The 26,419-nt window shown below is 38.1% G+C and overlaps 1 protein-coding gene across 1 annotated transcript in view; it reads right to left on the bottom strand.

Annotated features, from left to right (window-relative positions):
• Tps1 (Trehalose-6-phosphate synthase 1) overlaps window positions 1-26,419 on the bottom strand; it is a 223,393-nt gene that overhangs the window by 59,291 nt on the left and 137,683 nt on the right. Inside the window, exons 11-12 of the mRNA XM_067153704.2 lie at window positions 22,102-22,299; window positions 317-506 (exon numbers count right to left, since the gene is read on the bottom strand). Coding sequence (XP_067009805.1) covers window positions 317-506; window positions 22,102-22,299 — 388 coding nt within the window. The remainder of the gene's footprint in view (window positions 1-316; window positions 507-22,101; window positions 22,300-26,419) is intronic.

Consider the following 26,419-nt stretch of genomic DNA (forward strand, 5'->3'; position numbering starts at 1 on the left):
GCATCAAATAGAAAGCCCTGCTTTAGATAAGCTGAATATGTCCTCTGACATTCGAAACCATATGCTAAATAAATAATTGTATTCTATTACTTCCTCCCCCAATACTGACATGTCAGTGTAATTATCCTGTTGCATGTTCCTATCTTTCTATACATGATTTGTCACTTATTTCTTCCTTTCCATTACTTTTATTGAAAAGGAAATTCCTGTTAACTTCATTATTCCAATTCCAGTCTTTTGAATGAATGAATGAAAATATATCCAACATTTCAATACAACCATTACAGCATGCTGAGTAATGAAAACAAAAACTAACCATGCTTTTGACATTGTTCACGTTTCGTCCCGATATGATGGCAATGTATACATCAGACATGTTGGAAAGTCGCTCCAGAACATTCTTTGTCTCATTTGGTAGAATAGCCAGGTCAGGATGAGGAGCGATAGGTGCCAAGGTACCATCATAATCCAGAAGTAGCGCCAACTTGTGAGTAGTGCCAACGTACCTAAGGGACATAATGGAATTACTCAGCAATTAGCCCAGGCCAAGATTGCTGCAGTCATTCAATCATAACAATCATAGGAACAGATGCATGGGTGAAACTATAAATTACATGAATTACAATACTACAGAAAAATAACTGCATATATCTTTACATTTTTAATAATAATAATAATATAAAAATTGAATAAACTGAATCATATGTGTTGGAACATTACATGAAAAATTTAAGTGTTCCAGATGAGAATTCAGGACAGAAAGAAGGGAAGTGTAAGGTACAAACAAAACAAGCTATTATCAGGAGACCTGCTCACTGCTAATAGAGGAAAATCAGTTTTAGGATCTGAAAGGGAAAGGTAGGTTCAAACAGCCCTGATCTGTCTTTTTTTCTTATTAAGTATTACTAGAAGGCAGAGGTAGACATTTAAAATGAAATTAAATTTGAAAAGGCTCACTGACCAAGATAAACTGTTGAAATCTACGCAGATGTTCTGTCAACTTCCCAGTGACAAATACATTTCCTTCAGCTGAGAAGTCCAGTATTCAGCAGAGCTAAATGGCTTTACCAGAGAAGTCATGTATTCACGAGAGTCAACTGCAATATCCGAGTTTTTCATGAGAATTATGATTTAACCAGCCACAATCTATCAGGAATTTTCAGAAATGACCCAAACATCAGAATGAATGAATAATGTCCTGATGAATGAGCACTTGAATATGAAGATGGTTTGTGATCTTGCAAGACATATCAATAGCAAAACATTTTTTAAAAGCAGTTCTATCAAGTGCCTCAGAATATGCTTTTGTTTTTCATCCCTAAATATTCTTCCACAGGATAGAAATTTCAGGCAATAGAGGCAACATTATCATCATTCCAACAATTCTATGGATTAGAAATCTAAATTTAAATTTAAATATTAGCCTAAATAAGTTATCTGTGAACTTAGGAGGGAAAACATACAATGTGATCCAAGTCTATGCTCAACAGGTAGGATGCTCAAAAGAGGAAAAGGCCAACCTCCTTAATAACTTGGAAGAACACACTGAGTATGACAATCTAATTATAATGGGTGATTTTAATTCACAAGTTGGCTCATAACGAACAGGATTTGAATCCACACTGGGCCCTCATGGAATGGGAAACAGAAATGAAGAAGGAGAATATATGCTAGATCTATGCATGAGAAACAACCTGATAGTGAGTAATACTTAGTTCAAGAAAAGGGACTCCCATAAAATCACAAGATATAGGTGGGATGATAAAATAGGTACAGTAATAGATTATATTCTGATAGATTAAAATGTATGAAAAAATGTCAATAATGTCAAGGTCATTCCAAGTGAAGACCTCGATGGACACATAGATTGTTGGTTGCAGTTTTTGCAGAGAAAAGACCTCCCAAAGTCTGTAAGAAATAGCCCCAAAAATAAAAACTTGGCGACTAACCGAGCCAAGTGTAAAAAGGAAGAATTCAGGGAAGGTGTCCGCAGGTTATTGCTGAGAGAAGAACTGAAATTGGTGGATGAAGAATGGGATACTCTAAACAAGGTTGTGGTTGGTACAGCAGAAAAAGTGTGTGGACAACAGAGTCAAATAAGAAAACCTAAAGAAACTGCCTGGTGGAATGATATTAAAAAGGTTATCAATGACAGAAACCGTGCAAGAAGATCCTTATATCAAGCAAGAACACAGGGAGATCAACATGAAATAGAGGAGAAACTGTCACTTTAGAGGAAGAAAAAATTACAGGTCAAACAGTTGGTTGTAGCTGAAAACCAGAAATGCAAGGAAGATCTGGCTAACAAAATAACACAGGATGGAAATAAAAAACTGTTATACAGTACTGTTAAGAACAGAAAAACTCAAAATGAATCTATTCAGTCTGTAGAACTTCCTAATGGTGAGATGACTAGGGATAAGACCAAAATATTACAGGAGTTCCAAAGGCACTTTGAAATTTTGCTGAACTGTTATGAAAATGTCACTCCATTAGACAACAAACCTTATGATTTTGGCAGCACAAGTACCACTAGTCTGACATGGTTGGAAGTAGAGACAGCAATATCTAAGCTGAAAAACAACACATCAACTGGATCAGATGAATTAAGTGTTGAGATGATCAAAGCACTAGGAGAGGTTGGACAACAGTGGTTGTACACAGTACTAAATAGAATCTGGAAAGAGAATGTAATACCCAATGACTGGAAGCAAGGAGTCGTCCCATTGTTAAAAAAAGGTGATAGAAAGAAATGTACCAACTACAGAGGTATAACTCTGCTGTCACATGGCCTCAAAATCTATGAATCCATCCTTGAGAGCAGGATTAGAAAATACGTTGAACCTACACTTGAGGAGGAGCATCATGGATTTATACCTCATAGATCAACTATAGACCTCATTTTTGCCGCTAGAATGCTCTATGAAAAGTATTGGGAGAAATGTAAAACAACTGTTTTTCTGGACATCGAGAAAGCATATGACCATGTACCTCGCAGGCATATATGGGAAAGTTTGAGACATAAGAAAGTGCCCGATGACATCATAGCACGAGTACAACGATTATATGATGAAACCAAGTGTTGTGTCCAGGTCCAGGATGGAAGATCAGGTTGGTTCGAAATGAAGAGTGGAGTCCAGCAAGGAAGTTCTCTTTCACCACTTCTCTTCATAATCATAATGGATGAAGTTTTAAAAGCGGTTAAAAGAAAGGATCCAACAACTAATGCCCTGGATTTTGCTGATGATGTAATGGTATGGGGTGAGACAGAAGTGGAAGTAGAAACTAGACTAGATCTCTGGCATGAAGCTTTTATAACATTAGGTCTCAAAATCAGCAAAATGAAGACAGTTGGCTTGGTGATGAGTACAAACTCTCCAACTGTTCATCTAAGAATTACCGGGCGAGTTGGCCATGCGGTTAGAGGCGCGCGGCTGTGAGCTTGCATCCAGGAGATAGGGGGTTCGAATCCCACTGTCGGCAGCCCTGAAGATGGTTTTCCGTGGTTTCCCATTTTCACACCAGGCAAATGTTGGCCCTGTACCTTAATTAAGGCCACAAATGCTTCCTTCCAAATCCTAGGCCTTTCCTATCCCATCGTCGCCATAAGACCTATCTGTGTTGGTGCAACGTAAAGCACCTAGCATCTAAGAATTGGAGATGAGGAGATGGATACTGTAGACAACGTCCAGTGTTTAGGTAGTGTTCTGTTATCAGACAATACCATACATCAAGAGATTAGCAACAGAATACAGAAAACTTCCAAGTTCTATGACACTGTATGTCAAATACTTTGGGATGAAACATTTACGTTAGTTTCCGAGATCAGCTTGTTCGTCGCCGTAAGACTATCTGTGTCGGTGCGACGTAAAGCCACTAGCAAAAAAAAAAAAAAAAAAAAAAAAAAAAAAAACGTACAAAATATATCTAATACCTATAATGATGTATGGCCTGGAAGCAGCAACACTTACTGGACCAACAAAGAGTTGTCTTCAGGCAACAGAAATGAAGTTGCTCCGTTGACTACAAAAAACAAAAATGGATAAAATAGGGAATGTGGATATCTGGCAACAGCTTGGATTGGAAAGGAGCTGGCTGGAGACTCTAGAAGTGAAGAGATTGCAATGTTATGGTCACATGAAAAGAATGGACCTCACAGGACTCCTCGAACATACTTTGACCACAATGTTCCTGGGAAGAGACCAAGAGGAAGACCTTGTGATGTTTGGGAAAAACAGATATTGAAGGACCTTGAAATTAGAGATGTGAACTGATGTCGCACATATGAGCAGTATCTGTCGATGGATACGATAAACTGGAGGAGGCTTGTACACAACTGCACCTGGCTCGCTGGAGCGAAGATATGATGATATTTTAATACATGTGGAGGCATTGCGAATGACATCATGGAGTGTAGGTATTTTATGGGTATGCTGCTTATGAAATCTGTGTCAGTATCATCATCTGACAGAGTATCGACACTGTTGTATTCCTTAAAACTTCCTAGGATTAGGTGAAGAACATCTTCATTTATGCTGTTACAGTCATCATTGAAGAGACTTATAATTGTTCTGTTATAGTAAGCTGAAGAATTGAAGTCTATTCAAATGCCAAAAACATGACTTACCAATGAATCGATACTTATGAAGTCATTGGGAACCCTTACATCATTTCCTATTCACTTTTAATTTCATTACTTCCCCATTGTACAAGCCGTGCAGCGACTTCCTTTGCAGAAGACTTTGCACGCATATTTGCTTTCAATTGCAATACTTAATTTTTGGCCATATTGAGTATTCTGGATACATGCCTGAATTACCTGAGCTGTACTACCTTTGGATACCACAGGAAGAACTTGGCAAAAATCTCCCCCAAACGTGACAATCTTACCACACATTTCCTTTTTTTTTTTTCCCCACAGTTCATAATGTTTTAGGCAATCAATGCAATTTACTGCTAATGCAGGAATCATCAAAGCTTCAATAATAATAATAATAATAATAATAATAATAATAATAATAATAATAATAATAATAATAATAATAATAATAATAATAATATTTATTTATTTATTTACATAGTTTACGCCCACATTGGAGCACTTACATCAAATCCAAATACATTTACGTTAACAAAGAATTAACTGAAGATTTAGCTTGCATCATCTTCTTCCTTTCCCAAAACCTCTTCATTCTGGCTGACCTGGCTACCCTTTCTTCATCAGATATGACATGTTTGTGTTGTACAGTTTTTAATGACAATCTTATTTGTTTGTTCTTGAGAATCCTTTTTTCTTCTCTATTTTCAATTTGCTTCATTGTAATATTCAGCTCTTCTAAATCATTCTGAACTTCTTTAAACCAATTATTTTTTGTTTTACTTTTCCAAAAGTAATTAAATAGTTGTTTTATTATCCTATTATAATTTAATCTAGAAAGATGACAGAAAAAGGCAATTCTTCTTTTTCTCATCGTAGTAGTAGTAGTAGTAATAATAATAATAATAATAATAATAATAATAATAATAATAATAATAATAATAATAATAATAATAACTGATTTTTGCAAAACATCTGCTTCTGTGGTACTCTATTTAATACGTTACAGCAACAAGTAAGCCAAAAGTTTTGTGAATTGGTTTATCATCTGGTAATAAAGCTGCAATTCCTGTCCATGCACTAGCAAATGCAATTTCACCTCTGCTTTTAATCATGTATACTAAACTTGAATAAACAATAGTTTTCCTGCACCTCCTGGAGTTACTAAAAAGAAAAAAAAAAAGTTCTGATTTACTTTCACAGAGCCATCTATAAGACTAACATAGAAAGATATGCAAAGACAACTTTCACAGAGCCCTCTACCGAGCTGGCATAAAAAGATCAGTGGAGACAATTGTTTTTATAGAGCCATCTACTGGCGAATACAGTTAACTGCAATGACCTAAGCATCATATTATTAGAATGAATTACTATTTCATGCAAATAAAGGAGTTAATGAAATAAATAATATTTTTAGTAATCCTGAGATGAAGACCTTTCTTTTGATGTACAACACACAGGCATTAGTATTACGCTTTTCTCACAATATTTTGTTACATGTTAAAAAATATGTCTTTTTTTTTTTTTTTTTTTTTTTTGCTAGTTGCTTTACGTTGCACCGACACAGATAGGTCTTATGGCGATGATGGGACAGGGAAGGGCTAGGAGTGGGAAGGAAGCGGCCGTGGCCTTAAGGTACAGCCCCAGCATTTGTCTGGTGTGAAAATGGGAAACCACGGAAAACCATCTTCTGGGCTGCTGACAGTGGGGTTCAAACCTACTATCTCCCAAATACTGGATACTGGCTGCACTTAAGCGGGGGAAAAAAAAAAAGGCATAAAGGAAATTAAAATTTTGTCTGTATACTTTATATTTTGGCACCATACTTTATATTTATCTTAAACTGGGTATCTTCTTGTAGTGCCTTCCTTCTCCATTACTGGAGGTTGGTCACAATCTAAAACAAACTTTTAATTAAGTACACAACAATAACTCTAAAACTACAAAACAGTTTGTAAAATATTAATGAACATAACAATAAAGAAATATATAAAAATTAACTAGACATATACTTAAAAGATCTCTTCTTTATCTCCTCAACCTTGCATGGTTTGTGGGCAACATTTTCATTCTCACAACAGAGGTATCCTCTCCAGTGCTAACTTCATTACAGTAAGTTGTGTACAGTCGTCCATTCTTGATGTCTGTCATAAATTCTTTTCTTGGTCTTCCTCTTCTCCTTTTGGTAATACAAAACTTTAAAGTAGACATTCAAAAAGTACCCGGACAGCACATGGAGCAATTTCATATCAAGACACGATATTTGACCTATTTACAACAAATGCTGTGGAGCAGCATGGGCCCTCTAGTTGTGAAGTAATATATTTTAAAATTCCACTGCACTCTTTCATATTATAATACAGAAGCTGACACTGTACTCTAGTTACATACATCCACTGCTGCCGCATTCTAAGAAACAACTGTCTTGATGCCCGCTCTCTAGCATAGAATATGCTGACCTTGCCCTCTGCCTGCTTTTCCTTGAGTTAAGGCTGCATGACCTATGGCCCAAATGCAATAATATCGCCAAGCCATAAGAAAACAAAATGTGATGGCCTACCATGTCCTAAGCCACTAAAACTTATTAACAATAACTGACTATTGTTGTTAGTCGAGGAGTGCTCCATTCTTGTACTGCCACTCATTTTTACTAGATGGTACTAATGTAGCAATTACAAAAATGAATCCAACAGAAGGCTAGAGGTACAACGGGTACACAACAGCTAGTATGACAAATTCAAAATGCTACTGTATTAGAATTATTCTAATAAGGATGATTGCTGCAACAAGATAGAAAATAGAAAAAGGTTGACAGGAAGTATCCATAAGCAACCCTATCAATTGCAAAATAACATGCAATTCAACTAGCAAGGTAAAACCACCCAATATTCAGTGCTATCATTCAAAATAAGTGGCAGTTTACAAATTTCACACATGCATAAATCAGTTTAGTAATATGCAGAAATCATTTCATTAATCAAGTAACATTTTAAGTAATGAGAACTTTTAAATCTGAGAAACAACATAAAAAAAAAAAAAAAAAAAAAAAAAAAAAGCATAAACCAACCCCTATATAAGCTAGTCCTGATGGGCCCTGGCCTACCAAATGACTGCTACTCAGCACAAAGGCCTGCACATTATGGGGTTACGTGGTCAGCAGGACAATTCCTCTCTGCCTTGCTTTCTAGACCAGGGCCACTATCTCACTGTCAGATAGCTCCTTAATTGTTGCCACATAGGCTGAGTGAACCTCGAATCAGCCCTCAGATGCAGATGAAAATCCCTAGCCTAGCCGGTAATCATATCAAACATTTTTTTGCAATTTGCTTTACGTCGCACTGACAAAGATAGGTCTTAGGCGGAGCGCACACTTATAGGACAAGGGACACGACACATGGGATGCGACAGAAAGGACATGTTCCAAGTGGATGTAGCACGTATAATCAATATGACTTATCGGTCAAGGGCATGGACTGTCCCATGTGTCAGCGGACATGTCCCGTCGAGGTATCGCCTGTTGAATTTCGTAGGCCGTGTCCCATCAGTTCATACGTGAGTTTGGTGTAGTGATTTAAATATGTGCAGCTCAGGAGGGCAACTACCATAAATTTTATAGCGGAGAAACATGAAGTGCTGTATAATTACAGATTAAAGGATTATTCAAATAGGTCCATATGTGATAATATCTGGCGAGAAATAGAAGTATTCAGAATGAACAGTAAGTAGGCTACCAACATTTATTTACAGTGACAAAATACATCTAGTGAATACTTACAAATACAAGATACTGTACTTAGAATAACAAACTCCCTTGTTACAGCTGTTGTGATGAACGAACACATTCACCTCGCAGTATCATTATTCCAAATTAAATGGGACCTATACTAATGGGAAAACATTATAGACTGAAGTTATTTTGTCTTTTAAGTTTCTAATTTAATTAGGTACCATCAAACGGGGTGATTTCGGACGGTTTTGAGGTTATTTTCGTCTTAACTCACGAAGGGGATCTTAAGTTGTATTGTTTATCATCCTAATAATGGGGAATACATCCAATTAATGCAATATCCAACAAATGAAAAATATACGCCAACAAAGGTTTTCCTGATAAAACAAAACGTAGTGTCTGAATTCACCCCGTACTTCGGGGTGATTTCGGACACACGTGCATTTTAAACTGCTGTCCGAAGTTTCAAAGCGTATTAGGTGATTTCGGACATAAATAGTCCTTTATTCAATTCCTCATTCTTTTTGCTTTAGTTTTGTGATATTTAAAGTTTTCGGAGGGTGTCCAAAATATGACTAGCCGGTTAAAATCATTGTCATGATAAATGTATTGTGTTACTGATTGATCTTTATTTTCTGACAAATTAAATGTAAAGTTTTCTGGTCTAAGTTGAGATATTAATGGTTATAAACTGCACAGAGATCCTACTGAAAGATCTTAATATTTTTCTTCCAAACGATACAAATCTCAGTGCAAAAAAGGTCGATACAATGAACATGTCGCTACCATGGCCTATGAATCTAAAAAACGTTGTCTTTGAAAATAAACATTCCTCTCTTCTCAACTTGGACTGGAAGTATTTTCGAAATTTGTTCTTTACTATTGTATCCTCAGCAGGGATGTTAGGGAAGACAAACACTTTTCTGCTCTTTATATATGGGCGCAAGATTTGTCATCCACATCCCTTGAACGAATATTTCAGGCCAGGCCAAAATACTGCCTGTATGTTCTTTGTTCGTCAACTTGTATTTATAATCTGCAACAAGGAAAGCCTCTTCTTGCACCACCAGAACGTCTTTACATTCATTGTGTGCTTCATCGCATTCATTTTCACTGCTGCTGCCAGCGCCATCAATAGTTTCTGCACTGCTTTCATCTCGGCGGAAGTCACGGCCAAAAATCGGCTTCCCAGGTAGAACATTTCATTTGCGGCGGCGGCGGGAAGTAGCAGGTTGTGTTGGGTATTTGGTTGGAGCATGGCTGGAGGGTGACGAGCTTCCATGAGCATTTCCTTCTTCCTCATTTAGCATAGATTGTTTTCCCATTTTAGGATGTACATTCCGCACTTTATTTTGTAGGGTGGACCAAGGCATAGGCCTACCACAGAAATCAATAATGCTTTCCAATAAGACAACTTGCCACGTTTAATAACACGTACGGCTTTTTCTAATAATTTTGGTTCGTAATTACCCCTCAAAGCAGCTTCTTTCTGCCTCTGATAATTTCTAGGCATTGTCCAAAATCACCCAGACTGCTTTCAATTTTCAGTAAAATGTGCGTAAAACACTATTTTTCACTAAATTACACCAAAATTCCACAGCAATCGTTTATAAACACTTCAGTCAGTTGAACTCACTAAAAACCATAGTTATAATGCATTCCTTCCGACAGCGACAATCGAAAGTATCCACTTAAAAATAATGCATGAACTTTCAACATTGCCAGTACACACGGAAAATTTTCCAAAGTATGATGTCGATTCGTAATGAAAAGCATAGGACGCGGGAAACATAACCTCAAGGTCAAACTAAAACGCGCGTGGATGTGCAAAGCACCGGCTGCTCGTTGCTATGCGACAAAATACAGCAAATCTACCATACTGTCCGAAACCACCTCTGTGTCCGAAATCGCCCCGTTTGACGGTAGCTAAATGAATGTTTAACGCTTCTTGCCGTGGAAGTGCATTTACTGGCTTCATGAAATACACAGTTGATCCCTTATTTCTTGAGCTCCTGTTGTAGGACGAATTTTACAATGCCCAAGTCGGGAATGATGATCTTGATTTGTGCATTGGTTTTCACCTTCTTCTGACACAGACGGATTGGTGAAATGTCCTCCTTTCAATTTGATGAAATTGTGTAAAATGCACGCAGCTTTAAGGCAGCTATCAACTTTGGAGACTTTTATTGAAATCGGTGTTTCAAAAAGCCTAAATTTCGACACTAGCAAGCCAAAAGCACATTCGACACTTTGCTTTGCTCTACTGAGTCTATAATTAAACACACTCTTTTCAGTGTCCAAGATCCTAACTGGATAGGGTCGCATGAGGTTAGTTTTGAGTGGGAATGCTTCATCGCTCACCAGATGACATACAAATGAAGCATCATTTTGGAGCCCAGAAGGTGGTGGTAACTTCAATTTACCATCCATCAGAAGTCTGCCTATGTTTGAATTACGAAAGACAGATCCATCACTATTTCTTGCACACTCTCTGAAGTCTATAGCAATAAACAAACCATCACCATCACTGAGAGCTAGAAGTACAATCGAAAAATATCCTTTATGTAGGAGGAACCTGACATGGCCGGTTTCTTAATTCTGAAATGCTTCCCGTCAATACTTGCAACACAATGTGGCATATTCCACAATTCACAGAATCTAGCTGCTGTTTGTAACCAATTATCAGTATCTGGTGTAGGCATGAAATCTTCATTTAGAGCATCCCAAATGGCAACGAAAGTTTCGAACACAATTTCGCCAATTGTTTCCCCTCGTTTGAACTGGAAGACAAGTGATTTAAAACTGCCTCCGTTTCCAAGAAACCTGAAAAATTAACAAACTAACAACAACAATAATAATAATAATAATAATAATAATAATAATTCTGATGGAGACTATTTTTCTTATGGCTCGTGAAGCTACGGATAAATGGAAGAACATTCGGCATGCAATCTTATGACATTTAAGGCACTTACCGACAAGTGGTTTTGAAGGTGGAAAAAAAAAAGCCTACTATCTTGCCGAGTATTTGCAATTTCTGGAGCCATACACTAGATCCAGCGGGTAAGTGTTGTCGAGTGTAAACAGCCCACATTCTGTAAATAACTCAAGTGTTGATTGACTTTACATTTTGCATAAACTATGGAATTTTCAAGTAAATCAAATAAATCTGTGATTCTACGCAATCAGGAAATATGAATAACTGCCAGGAGGATGAGGCGGGTGTAACACAGGAGCATCCGGATCCAAGTGGTCTTTCAGGAGAATGTAGTTACAATACTACTATCGATTAAGATGGTTCATCTAGTAGCAGAAAGGAATCGGTGATTTTAGGTAATACCGAAAATTAAAAAATGAAAGGTAAATATTCATCATCAGAAGAAAAAGCAAGTGAAAAAGCCTTTGTCGACTACTTTAACGAAAAGAGGGCTGAACTTAAGGCAGACGATTCGGATCCCGACTTGCTGTTTTTAAAATCACTTTTACCAATGGTAAAAGACCTTAATACTGCAAATAAATTGTTGTTCAGAAGTTCAGTTTTAAATTCACCGAGTGAAATATGGAATTTACAGACATTTCAAAATGTGATAACTGTATCACCGAATGAAGATGACGGAACTACTTCTCAACCTAAACAATTGATCGGAAATGTGGTTTGCCTAAAAATGTAACATTTACCAGTGCCCTATTCACTTCCACTTTACCGCAAGCAGCATAATACTACACCTACTTATGCTGAACAAACGTGTACAGATCTTTTTAATGTATTCATGCACAACCAAAATCAATCTGTGTTAACCTTACCCGAGTGTTATCAATAATCTTTCAGCTGGTAGAATAGGATTCCTGAATTTCGTATATTTTTTCTCAATTAGTGGTTTTACCATATGCAGTAACTCTTGAAACTGTGAAGGAGCTTCATTTTTTTAGCCAACACGAAAACACCATTCTCTTGGCTGTCCACATTCTATGGGTTGACCCAAAATCTCCTTTTTCTTCTAGTCACCCGTTTTCTTCGTAATTTCTGAAGCAACAACAAGTCTTCCACATCACTAGACTAGACTCATGACCCACAGATGTGCATGTACGTGGCCCATGGGACACGGGACAGGACAAGTTACTTCAGTCGTGTCCCCTGTCCCACGTCGCATGTCCAAGAAGTGTGCGCTCTGGCTTATGGTGACGATGGGTCAGGAAAGGGCTAGGAGTGGGAAGGAAGCAGCCGTGGCCTTAATTAAGATACAGCCCCAGCATTTGTCTGGTGTGAAAATGGGAAACCACAGAAAACCATCTTCAGGGCTGCCGACAGTGGGATCTGAACCCGCTATATCCCGGATACTGGCCGCATTTAAGTGACTGCAGCTATCGAGCTCGGTGAATCAAACCCAGGCCCTCCAGGTAATAGACAGGCTCTCTACTCCTAGATTGTAGTGCCAGCGAAGAACAGCATGACACTCAAAAAATACAATTAATAAATTGTTTTATTCTTTTTGAACACTGGACAAGGGCATTTGTGTGCCTTACAAGCATTAGATCAGTCAAATGAATATTGGCACAGTTTATTCATTTATTTAATTGCAGATAAATTTGACTTGCACAAGAAGGGTGAATGGGAAAAGCAGCAGGTAAATGACGAAATAGCAATTGACGCAATCATGGAATTTCTAGAAAAGCAGTGTCAGTTACTGGACAAATGAACAAATTAAGTAAAGCACCAAATGATCAACCTTGTTTACAGAATTCCAGAAAACAACAGTATCCAAAAAGGAACTCATGCATTAACTGTAAATCCAAGCTGCCCCCCTATGCAATCAACAACATGCACTTTTTTCATGCAAAACCTTTCTGGACTTATCAGCATACGCATGTGTTTCATAAGAAAAAAATGGCATAAAAGATGTTTAAATTGCTTGCAAACAGGCCACATATCAATTAACTGTCAATCTAAAGGCTGCCGCAAATGTTCAAGGATGCACAATACCTTACTACATTTCAAAAACAGTTTGGACAACAGGAAGCAAGATCACTCAAAGTGAAGCTCCCACACAGCGAAGTACAATGGTCTGGTATCACTGACAATAAGAACACATGTGAGGAAGAGACAAACATTTCAAGATTTTTAGATTCAGGATCCCAATCCAAGTTTATGTCTGCAAAATTGTCACAAATTAGGACTGGAAACAACAAAAATCAGTTTTGATGTTTCAGGCACAAATCAATCAGAGCAGAATCAACAGATGCCACAATCAAACCGAGAAATAGCAAATTAAAGGTAACTCAACCATATACAGTTTTCTTGTAACATTGCATAAATTGGCTTCTCACTGGAGAATGTGACACGATATACTCTGAGAATGGAAACAACTTCATTGCTGCAAATTTAGAGAAAAAGGAACGGAGTAAATTTCTTTTGTATTAGTAGTCAATCATTTCTCTAGTACAATCGAACTTGTTTGAGCAACGCGTTTGTGAAAGTTTGTTTTAACTGGAAATTCATCCCATCCTCTTCACCCCATTTTGGCAGCATTTGGGAAGCAGGGGTTAAATCCACCAAGTTTCACTTACGCCACATACTAGGGAATGCAATATTAACTTTCGAAGAATTGCTAGTACACATATCAGCCATCCTTAATTCCTGGCCATTGACCCCATTGTTCTCTGACACTTTTGATCTATATCTATTGACACCAGCTCACTTTGTTATTGGATGATCACCAATATTTGTTCCTGAACCAGATGTCACTCAACTACCCAAGTCATATCTGTCCAGGTATCAACAAATCAAACAGATGCAGCAGCATTTTTGGGCACCTGGTCCAAGGAGTTTGTCTCAGAACTTCAATGTTGAATGAAGTTGAAACCATATCAAGGTTTCATAAAGGAAGGTATTATTCGCGCACTTTTTAGCGATTGATTTTTGTACAGGGTTGAGGAGTAAGAAGAGAGCTCTCCCGGTTCCGGTAATACTGCCAACTGAATTAAAATGAAATCTGAATTGAATCGATAATATGATCGATCGATATGAATTTTCCAAACCTTTACTATCTTAAGCCAGCGACTATGTCACACACACATTATATAACATTTCTCGATGCAAATCTTGTTCCTAGCATGAATTCTATAGTTTGGCTTTGCTGTGTAAACAACAACAGCACTAGTACGTAAAGTGTACGCCAGACGTTGCACAGCGATGCATAAGCGATTCATAGTTAATGTTTCAAAGGTTGCCAATACGAATCTCGAAGATAACTGAGGTCGAGCGACTCAGCACTAGGGTGTCCATGTTATCACTAACAGGTGCGCGTACTAAACACTTGTGGTAAAGGATGACAATCTACCATCCATGAAGAGGCAATTGGGAAGTATAATAGAATTTCATCCTGGAAAGCATTCAATAGTGCAAGAGGTCTTCTTATGGATTGTAAAGGGGATAATAAATAGAGCAGCGACTCAGTTATGTCCTCTTCCCAGCTTCTGCTTCAACTGCTACATACATACATACATACATACATACATACATACATACATACATACATACATACATACATAATCATTATAGACTGTTATGCCTTTCAGCGTTCAGTCTGCAAGCCTCTGAATTTACTAAACGTCGCCACAATCCTCGATTTGCAACGAGTGCTGTGGCCTCCCTCTTATCTTTAAATCATTAGAAACCGAGTCTAACCATCGTCATCTTGGTCTACCTCTACTTCCCTTACCCTCCATAGCACAGTACATTATTCTCCTGGGTAACCTATCCTCCTCCATTCGCCTAACATGATCCCACCACCGAAGCCGGTTTATGCGTACAGCTTCATCCATCGAGTTAATTCCTAAATTAGCCTTAATATCCTCATTCCAAGTACCCTCCTGCCATTGTTCCCACCTGTTTGTACCAGCAATCATTCTTGCTACTTTCATGTCTGTTACTTCTAACTTATAAGATATCCTGAGTCCACCCAGCTTTCGCTCCCGTAAAGCAAAGCTGGTCCGAAAACAGACCGATGTAAAGATAGTTTCATCTGGGAGCACACTTCCTTCTTACAGAATACTGTTGATCGCAACTGCGAGCTCACTGCATTAGCTTTACGACACCATGATTCAATCTCACTTACTATATTATCATCCTGGGAGAACACACAACCTAAATACTTGAAATTATCGACCTGTCCTAGCTTTGTATCACCAATCTGACATTCAATTCTGTTGAATTTCTTACCTACTGACATCACTTTAGTCTTCGAGAGGCTAATTTTCATACCATACTCACTGCACCTATTTTCATGTTCCAAGATATTAGACTGCATGTTTCGGCACAATCTGCCATTAAGACCAAGTCGTCAGCATAGGCCAGACTGCTTACCACATTTCCACCTAACTGAATCCCTCCCTACCATTTTATACCTTTCAGCAGATGATCCATGTAAACTACGAACAGCAAGGGTGAAAGATTACAGCCTTGTCTAACCCCTGTAAGTACCCAGAACCAAGAACTCATTCTACCATCAATTCTCACTGAAGCCCAATTGTCAACATAAATGCCTTTGATTGCTTTTAATAATCTACCCGTAATTCCATAGTCCCCCAGTATGGCGAACGCCTTTTCCCTCGGTACCCTGTCAAATGCTTTTTCTCTGCCTATTCCTCTCGTAGCATTTTTCAATTACCTGGCGCATACTGAAAATCTGATCCTGACAGCCTCTCTGTGGTCTGAAACCACACTGGTTTTCATCCAACTTCCTCTCAATGACTGATCGCACCCTCCCTTCCAAGATGCCAGTGAATACTTTGCCTGGTATACTTTTTTTTTTTTTTTTTTTTTTTTTGCTAGGGGCTTTACGTCGCACCGACACAGATAGGTCTTATGGCGACGATGGGATAGGAAAGGCCTAGGATTTGGAAGGAAGCGGCCGTGGTTTAATTAAGGTACAGCCCCAGCATTTGCCTGGTGTGAAAATGGGAAACCACGGAAAACCATTTTCAGGGCTGCCGACAGTGGGATTCGAACCTACTATCTCCCGGATGCAAGCTCACAGCCGCGCGCCTCTACGCGCACGGCCAACTCGCCCGGTGCCTGGTATACTAATCAATGAGATACCTCGATAGTTGTTGCAATCCTTCCTGTTCCCTTGCTTACAGATAGGTGCAATTACTGCTTTGGCCCAATCTGAAGGTACCTTACCAACACTCCATGCTAGTTTTACTACTCCATGAAGCCATTTCATCCCTGCCTTCCCACTATACTTAACCATTTCAGGTCTAATTTCATCTATTACTGCTGCCTTATGAAAATGGAGTTTATTTACCATCCTTTCCACTTCCTCAAGCATAATTTCACCAACATAATTTTCCTCCCCATGAGCTTGGCTGTTCACAACACCACCAGTATGATTTCCTTTTACATTGAGAAGATGCTCAAAATATTCCCTCCACCTCTCCAGTGATTCCCTGGGATCTATTATGAGTTCACCTGAATTACTCAAAACACCTTCCTAAAATTCTTTATTACTGTGCAGAAAGGTTTCCCTGCTGCTTGACCTAGCCTTTTCAGGTTGTTACCAAAATCTTCCCATGACTTCTTTTTGGATTCAACAACTATTTGTTTCACTCTGTTTCTTTCATCTACATACAAATCCCTGTCTGCCTCAGCCCTTGTTTGGAGCCATTTCTGATAAGCCTTCTTTTTATGTTTACAAGCTGCTCTCACTTCATCATTTCACCAAGATGTTTGCCTTTTCCCATCTTTACACACAGTTGTTCCTAGGCATTCCCTTGCTGTTTCTACTACAGCATCCCTGTATGCCACCCATTCACTTTCTATATCCTGAACCTGCTTACTGTCTACTGTTCGAAACTTCTCACTAATCATATCCATGTACTTCTGTCTAATTTCCTCGTCCGGGAGATGTTCTACCCTTATTCGTTTGCAGACAGATTTCACTTTCTCTACCCTAGACCTAGAGATACTTAGTTCACTACAGATCAGATAGTGGTCTGTATCATCGAAAAATCCCCGGAAAACTCGTACATTCCTAACAGATTTCCTGAATTCAAAGTCTGTTAAGATATAGTCTATTATGGATCTGGTACCCCTAGCCTCCCATGTGTAGCGGTGAATAGCCTTATGCTTGAAGAATGTATTCGTAACAGCTAAACCCATACTAGCACAGAAGTCCAGCAAACGCTTCCCATTCCCATTAGCTTCCATATCTTCCCCACATTTACCAATCACCCTTTCGTATCCTTCAGTTCTATTCCCAACTCTCTCATTGAAATCGCCCATTAGCACTATTCTATCCTTGCTGTTCACCCTGACCACGATGTCACTCAATGCTTCATAAAACTTGTCAACTTCATCCTCATCTGCACCCTCACATGGTGAATACACGGACACAATTCTAGTCCTAATTCCGCCCACTGACAAATCTACCCACATCATTCGCTCATTTACTTGCCTAACAGAAACTATATTGCGTTCAATGGTATTCCTGATAAAGAGCCCTACCCCAGACTCTGCCCTTCCCTTTCTAACACCCGTCAAGTACACTTTATAATCTCCTATCTCTTCCTCGTTATCTCCCCTTACCCGAATATTGCTTACTCCTAGCACATCCAGATGCATCCTCTTTGCTGACTCGGCCAGTTCTACCTTCTTTCTTCCATAAGCCCCATTAATATTGATAGCTCCCCATCGAATTCCGTTTTGTTCGCCAAGTTGTTTCCAAGGAGTCCCTCGCCTGTCGAATGGGAGTGGGACTCCGTTACTCCCATAGGTCCGAGGGTTGCTTAAAATGTTCTGAGCTCGGTAAATTCATCAAGCAGGATGCTACCCTACTTGCACATAGTCCAAGTGAGGATCTCTCCTCTAACGGGTTATGGACCACCGGTGGATTGTATAGTCCTAGCCGCCCGAGCACAAGGAGGGCCAGGACTCAGAATATGTCCGAGATGCCCACTCCCATTCCATAGCAACTGGTATCCCGACTCTCAGGACCACTTACTAGGCCACTCAGCCGTTGCCCATGGTTCACGAACTAGGACGTGACTACAGTAACCCACAAACATGAACCACTGCTAATGAACATGAAATCTGAGATTATACAGAGCATAACATGTAATTTGTATTACCTACCGTAAAGGATTTTTGTAAAACAAATTGATTATTTCTGACAATATTTCCAGTTGTCAGTATTTGCTAATAAGTTTGTTTATATCTAGTGATCTATATATTTAGTTTTGTTGTTTATGTGTAGTTAATCACATATTTAGTTTAGTGGTTCATATCTAGCTATATTTTAGTTTACAACATTATGTTCATGCTCAGTTGTATATTTAAGTTATGATTTTCTTTGATTTATTTACCAATTGTTATGTCAGCAAACCTTATTTTAATTCCCCCCTCCCAAGTGTTCATTGCATGTGAAGATGTCTGCATGTTATCACAGAAGATTGTTCGAGCTAATAATTTCAAGTCAAAATTAAAGAGTCAAAAGTTTTCAAGTACTGTTTATTATGTACAGTCCTACAGAAACCAAATATTACGAGTCTCACAGGATATAACAAACCTTATTAGTGTGATATTACAATTATTTCATAAACAATTGGATTCTGACGGTATATGTATTCGAATATGTGCAATTATATGCCTGGACTACTCAGATAAGCTGTTTGACAAAATGCACAGCGCATTTAAAATTTCGATGTTGGTAACGTGTGTATTCAACTAACTGGAAAGTGCACCTTAACACCATCTACCCGCGGGCAGTGGAACTAGTAGTGTGTTTGGATGCTGAGACCCAGAGCGCGCACGGCTCGCTAGACTTGACTTATCGCGCGGCCGGCTTCTTCGCAAATGGCCGTCTGCCTTTTGAACTTACTGTAGACGCACGCGGAGTAAGATGTCTCCCATATCATCTTGCAAGATGAATCTCGTTGCTACGGGAATCGGATGTGGTCTGGTGCATCCCTTTCAGGGATTAGTTGTGGTTATAAATATGTAGTTGTATTATGATTTCATGAAAATGGTGTAGTGTTAAATGTAGTGTTAATTTAGTGTGTGACCGTGGTTGCTTGGTTGCTTAATTTATTATGGATTATATTGTAGTGCAGTTCTCTTCATTTCTGTAAGTACTGCATTTGATTATTTGTTGATAAGTTAATTCTACACTATTCTTTATGTGTGTGCCTCGGTATTTTGCTGTACATAATATTGCAAGGCGTGATTTGTGTTCTTTCATTTTCGTCATGTGGACTTCTGTTTGGAGCCATTATATGGCATGGTGTTGGTTGACCAGTGACCTCTGGTTTGCTTGGATCACTTCATTTTATTTTTTCCTCTTATTTATTTATTCTGCTCATTTTTGCGTGTGTTTCTCGATTCATTTTCCTTCATGCTCGTGTTGACCGTTAATTTATTGCTGACCGTTGCTTGTTAATTTTACCGGTGTTTGCCGTAAATTTCATTTTGACATCTTGTTCTATTTATTTTATTATTTTCATACGAGTTGGTATCTCCCTTGTGACGATACATTTTGAATTATGCACCGAGCAATCACTAGTCATCACATTTATTTTTACAAAAAAATAAAAAAATAAATAAATAAATAAATAAATAAATAATAATAATAATAATAATAATAATAATTCAAATTAATTTGAAACTAGGTAGTTATATTTAGGTCTACCAGGTGGTAGGAACTTTTTTCATATTATCCATTTGACAAATAATGCTTGAATAGAGTTCAGGCATTCTTGATGGAGGCTTTGCTAACGTTTGTGTCGTTATCTTTGCATTATTGTGTTATCTTATTCTACCTCGAGCCTTGCCGAATCCGCTATTGTTGCATCTCTGTTCTTATCTTTTCCTGGTCGTTACTAACTGTTGCATCGTTATTATCTCGCGTGTGGAGTCTGCTTATGAATGCTGTCGCGAACGGATGATTATTGTTTGCTCCTTATGAGTGTGTGTATTTGAGCATATGTGTATATTGACATTGTATTACCTGACCGGTTCTGTCTTATGATTTATGATTTCTCCTTTCCGTTCTGTTAGTGTTTAAATCTGAGTTGATTTTAATTCAATTATGTGAGATTGTTCTATTTTGGGGCTTGCTAAGGTGACTGATGTGTTTACGTTGGGATATGCCTTTTGCAATTGATTTTGGGTGCGACATGTTAATAGTACTTTTCTTTGTTTGCGTTCGGGTGTAAATACCTCCATTAAGAATGATCCTGAGAAATTCTATTTAGTTTTAAATGTAAATAGGATATATGCATGGTATATTTTAAGTTAATTTAAGGAGCTCCTTACTTTGTTAGGCCGCTAGATTTATTATTTTCATTTAAAAGATTATATTTACTTAAACTTTTCTTAGTTACCTCAAGATTAATAATTTATTTATTTTGTTTGAAAGATATCATATTTTAAAACCTAACTTTACGATTTGTAAAATTGCGTTTTTTTTTTGTTTTTTTGTTTTTTATTGACAGCCACTATATTTACCTAAATTTCACTATCTTTTTTAAAATTAATTTATTCTGTGAATTAAGGTTTATTTACTTATATTGCAAGGTTTTCTTCTACCACACTACGATAAAATAATTTCATTTTACTCTTATTATTACCAAAGGCCTTTGCTGGCAAGATTAGTGTTTACAGTGCATTATGTCTTCTGTTATGGGCTAGAATAAAATTGTTACTTTCATTGACCTGTCTCAGTCTTATACTTGGCTTTGACAATATGGAAGTGACTGAGGTATGAGTGACGCTAGTAATGCCATTCCTTAATGTAGCCAGTCCCTGCAATGAATGGTGTGAAAATGTCGCTCATAGGGTCGGTCGGTGCACGCATTTCAGTGGGCTTGGCAGACTGATGTGCAATAGCAACATCTGGCTCAGTGAGGAAAGCAACGGGAAACTACTTCACTCCTCATTTCCCTAGTACGCCTCTTCAGTGACACCTAGGCCATCTATGACAGCTAATGGTGAACCTGTTGAGGATCCAACCAGCCTTCGGGCTGAATACCCAACATACATATACACACATACATTATTACTAAAGATAGTAAAGTTACGTATATTTCATTCATTTTAATTATTGTAGTTTTATTTAAGAAAAGGGTGCTACATTTTCTTCTTGTAGATGCTTGTTCTGGAATCCTTGTTGATCCCTCCTCTTTTGGTTTTTGGGTAATGGGTCCTTTCTGCTCAATATTCATAATTCCACATTTGTTTTGAGCAAGTCATTTCTGTGTTACTGTGACATTTTATTTTGTTTGTTTCATTGTTGTGATATGTCATCCCGTGGCGTTACTAGCTGGACGCCATTTTGTTCTCACAAGTGTTAGGGGATGTGTCATTAGGATGAACGACTTCTTTGGTCTGGATCCAAACTGAATGCTCAATAATTTTTCAAACTATTATTTTGTTGTTTTGAAATTCATTCATACAACTACCTACTCAACTGATTGACATTATTATTCTTATTAAAGTAGGTCTATAGCTAACAGGAAAGAGAAAGTAAAAAACATGAATGTGAAATAACAAGAGTAGATATTTTGCATGATAACCCATCAGTTTCATGCTTTATGATTTTATATCCCATGCATCTGATCACCATGCTGTTATGGTCTTACCATGCCTTTCTATATACACTAGTACATCAGAAAGACAGTGCTGAAATGTGCAGCAATCTTGCCGACAAAACCTGAAAGCACCATCTGGATGGACGAATTGTGGATAGCCCATGAACATTCTATTTCATGAATCCCAACCTACTTGGCAAGGTATTCATCAAAGTCGTCCATGGTGACAGGTTGCATTGTGGTGGGTAGCACCTCATCTCCATCCTCCTCGATAAGAGAACCCATAGCTTTCAGGAAGGATTTCATCCAGTAATTAACATCGTGAACCTTCTCGCGCCGACGAAGGTAATTCATTCTCAGTGTTCTCTCATCTTCTGGCATGGTTAACGCTCTGAAAACCCACAAAGAGAAAATCAGAACATGAACAGATTCTAGTATCTATTGTTTAAAAGATAATAAGTCATTACTTTAGAATTAAATCAGAACTTAAATAAAGGAAATAAGAATGGACAAAATTTTACTAAAACACAGAAGCAATAAATAACATGTCAACAGCTAGAGGGCAGAATGTAGGACAACAGCAATGTTTTACACAATGATGGCAGGGCCCTGAGAATTCTTGTAGTTTCTCGACCAACAGTAGTTGACAGATTACAAGAATTCTCGTATTTATGAACCTTGTAGTTCTTTGATATGTAATGCCATCTGCTGGCAAGGTTATGAATTTCTACGAGTGGAGTCATGGAATATAAAGTTTTTAAAGTTACTTGTGGTACACTACTTTGTCACCACATATCTAGTCCAAAAAAAAAAAAAAAAAAAACCACTGGAAATATATTCCCAGCATCAATGCTGTTGTCAAAATGACATAGTACATGCAACTGCTAAGAGATCCGGATAATTTTTTATAAATTACGTGAAGAACTTTTATTAGATGTACCGAAGAATCAGACATTAGTGATGAAGTAACTTATAGTGAATATGATACTGGTCCTTCCACATCAAATCATAGATGACAAACTCATGTGTTAGTGTACAAAAGTGTCTGAGACACACCTGATGAAGCTGTAAACATTGGTAATGTAAGAGGAATTAGATACTGTGAATGCTAGCAAGAGACTATCCAACAAGGAATTTAGAACAGTTTCAAGGTATAAATGTTTGTCACATACTTCATAAAATCCTTCCAGTGTTATTGGAATTATTGATAGCGTACTCTAGGATGAAATTTTTACTCAGTCAACATAGCATAGCAGCCTGGGTTCGGGGCCCATGATCAATGTGTTAAGCACTCACTTGCTGATAATTTGATAACATTTTATTTCATTACATCAGGATATTTTCAAAAACTGTACATTTCAATTCTGGCTCAGTTCAGTGGTATTTGAATGTGCTCAATACGTCAGCCTCGTGTTGGTCAATGTGTGAATAATTAGAGTGGTGTTTTTAAAAGTATGAAAGATCACCATATGAAGATAAAGTTGGAGTTCAAGAGGACAAATTGAGGCATATATTCATTTATACGAAGAGAAGTGCAAGGATGTCGAAGGTTGTACAGTCCTGGGAAAAATAGATGCTGCATACAGGATAATTAAAGAAAACCTTGGAGAAAGGAAATCTAGGTGTATGAATATTAAGAGCTCAGATGGAAAGCCACTTCTAGGGAAAGAAGACAAAGCAGAAAGATGGCAAGAACATATCCAAAAGTTGTATCAGGCTAAAGATGTAGATAATTTGGTTCTGGAACAAGAAGAGGCTGTTGATGCTGATGAAATGGGAGACCCAATTTTGAGGTCAGAGTTTGACAGAGCTGTGAGAGACCTAAATAGGAACAAGGCACCTGGAATTGATGACATTCCCTCTCAATTACTGACTGTCTTAGGAGAAACCAGCACGGCAAGGTTATTCCATTTAGTGTGTAAGATGTATGAGACAGGAGAAATCCTATCCGATTTTCGGCCGAATGTTGTTATACCTATTCCCAAGAAAGCCGGTACTGACAGGTGTGAAAACTACCGCACCATTGTTTAGTATCCCATGCCTGCAAAATTTTAACACGTATTATTTACAGAAGAATGGAAAAAACAAGTTGAAGCTGAGTTGGGAAAAGATCAATTTGGCTTCAGAAGAAATGTAGGAACACGTGAAGCAATTCTGACTTTACATCAGATCTTAGAGAATTGAATCAAGAAGGACAAGCCCATGTACATGGCATTCGTAGATCTAGAAAAGGCATTTGATAATGTTGATTGGACCAAGCTATTCTGAAAGTGATTGGGATCAGATACCGAGAACGAAGAATTATCTACAATCTGTATAAAAATCAGTCTGCAGTGATAAAAATCAAGGGTTTTGAAAAAGAAGCAGCAATGCAGAAAGGAGTGAGGCAAGGTTGCAATTTATCCCCCCTCCTTTTCAATGTTTACATAGAACAGGCAGTAAAGGAAATCAAAGAGGAATTTGGAAAGGGAATCATAATCCAAAGAGAGGAAATCAAAACCTTGAGATTTGCCGATGATATTGTTATTTTATCTAAGACTGCAGAAGATCTCGAGAAGCTGCTGAATGATATGGACGAAGTCTTGGGTAAGGAGTACAAGATGAAAATAAATGTCCAAAACAAAAGTAATGGCGTGCAGTCAAATGAAGGCAGGTGTTGCAGGAAATATTAGATTAGGAAATGAAGTCTTAAAGGAAGTAGATGAATACTGTTACTTGGGTAGTAAAATAACTAATGATGGCAGAAGTAAGGAGGACGTAAAATACAGACTAGCACAAGCAAGGAAGAGCTTTCTTAAAAAAAAAAAAAAAAAAAAAAGAAATCTGCTCACTTCAAACTTTGATATAGGAATTAGAAAGATGTTTTTGAAAAGACTTTTGTGTGGAGCGTGGCATTGTATGGAAGTGAAACATGGACGATAACTAGCTCAGAAATAAAGAGAATACAAGCTTTTGAAATGTGGTGTTACAGAAGAATGCTGAAGATGAGATGGATAGATCGAATCACGAATGTAGAGATACTGAATAGAATTGGTGAGAGGAGAACGATTTGGCTAAATTTGACAAGAAGAAGAGATAGAATGATAGAACACATCTTAAGACACCCGGGACTTGTGCAGTTGGTTTTTGAAGGAAGTGTAGGTGGTAAAAACAGTAGGGGTAGACCAAGGTATGAATATGACAAGCAGATTAGAACAGATGTAGGATGCAATAGTTACATAGAATGAAAATGTTAGCACAGGATAGGGTGGCATGGAAAGCTGCATCAAACCAGTCTCTGTACTGGCTCAAACAACAACAACAACAACAACAATGAAGAGGATTTGGAGACTGGAATGATTTACCAAGGGAGATGCTCAATAAATTTCCAAATTACTGTATATGCAATTATTTAAGAAAAGACTAGGTAAAAAAATAGATAGGGAATCTGCCACCTCAGTGATTGCAGTAAATGCAGATGAGTGTTGATTGACTGATTGATTGGTTGATTGATTCATTCATTAATTGATTGACTGATCGAGTTCAACGACTTAACAAATTGTCTGAACCCTTCATCTTCTACCAGAGTAAAAGGCTGATAATCCTTTAGGAACATCTGAAGGAGTTTTTCGTCAATGTATTTCTTACCCCTTCCTGCAATTTTTTTAGGAATGAAATTGGAAATCCAGAATTGCTGCACGATACATTTGCGGGGGATGTAGATGGTTTTGTACCTGATCCTATTTTAATTTCATTGATGGCAGGTGATGTGGAAATGGCATTCATATCACTCTCTGAGCCGAAACCGACTTGTGACGATGGGATAGGAAAGGGCTATGAGTGGGAAGCGACTGTGGCCTTAATTAAGGAACATACCCAGCATTTGCCTGGTGTGAAAATGGGAAACAACGGAAAACCACTTCCAAGGCTTCCGATAGTGGGTTTCAAACGCATTATCTCCCGAATGGAAGTTGACTGCTACGCAACCCAAATCGTATAGCCAGTTGCTCGGTCAGTAGCTTGACTTACACTGTCAGGTTGAGTGGCTCAGATGGTTGGTGCTCTGGCCTTCTGACCCCAATTTGGCAGGTTCGATCCTGGTTCAGTCCGGTGCTATTTTAAGGTGCTCAAATACATCAGCCTCGTGATGGTAGCTTTATAGGGACATAAAAGAACTCCCGCGGGACTAAATTCCGGCACCTCGGCGTCTCCGAAAATCGTAATAGTAGTTAGTGGGACATAAATCAAATAAGATTATTATTAGTAGATTTACTGCAGGTTAAAGAACTTCTGCAGAAGAAAATTCCGGCACCTCGGTGTCTCCGAAAACCATAAATGTAGTTATTGGGACGTAAAACAAATAACATTACTATGTATTATTTTATTAATTCAAGATAAAACATATTTTCGATTCTTGCAACCTGCCACCAGTGCGTCATCGAATCAGATAAGACAGGCGTGATCATGATATCATCAAAGAACAGAGCAAATCGTGCATCCCATGGCTACGTACGCCTACTATGCTATGTTCC

This window comes from Anabrus simplex, chromosome 9 (genome assembly GCF_040414725.1).
Source record: "Anabrus simplex isolate iqAnaSimp1 chromosome 9, ASM4041472v1, whole genome shotgun sequence".
NCBI classification, from domain to species: Eukaryota; Metazoa; Arthropoda; class Insecta; order Orthoptera; family Tettigoniidae; genus Anabrus; species Anabrus simplex.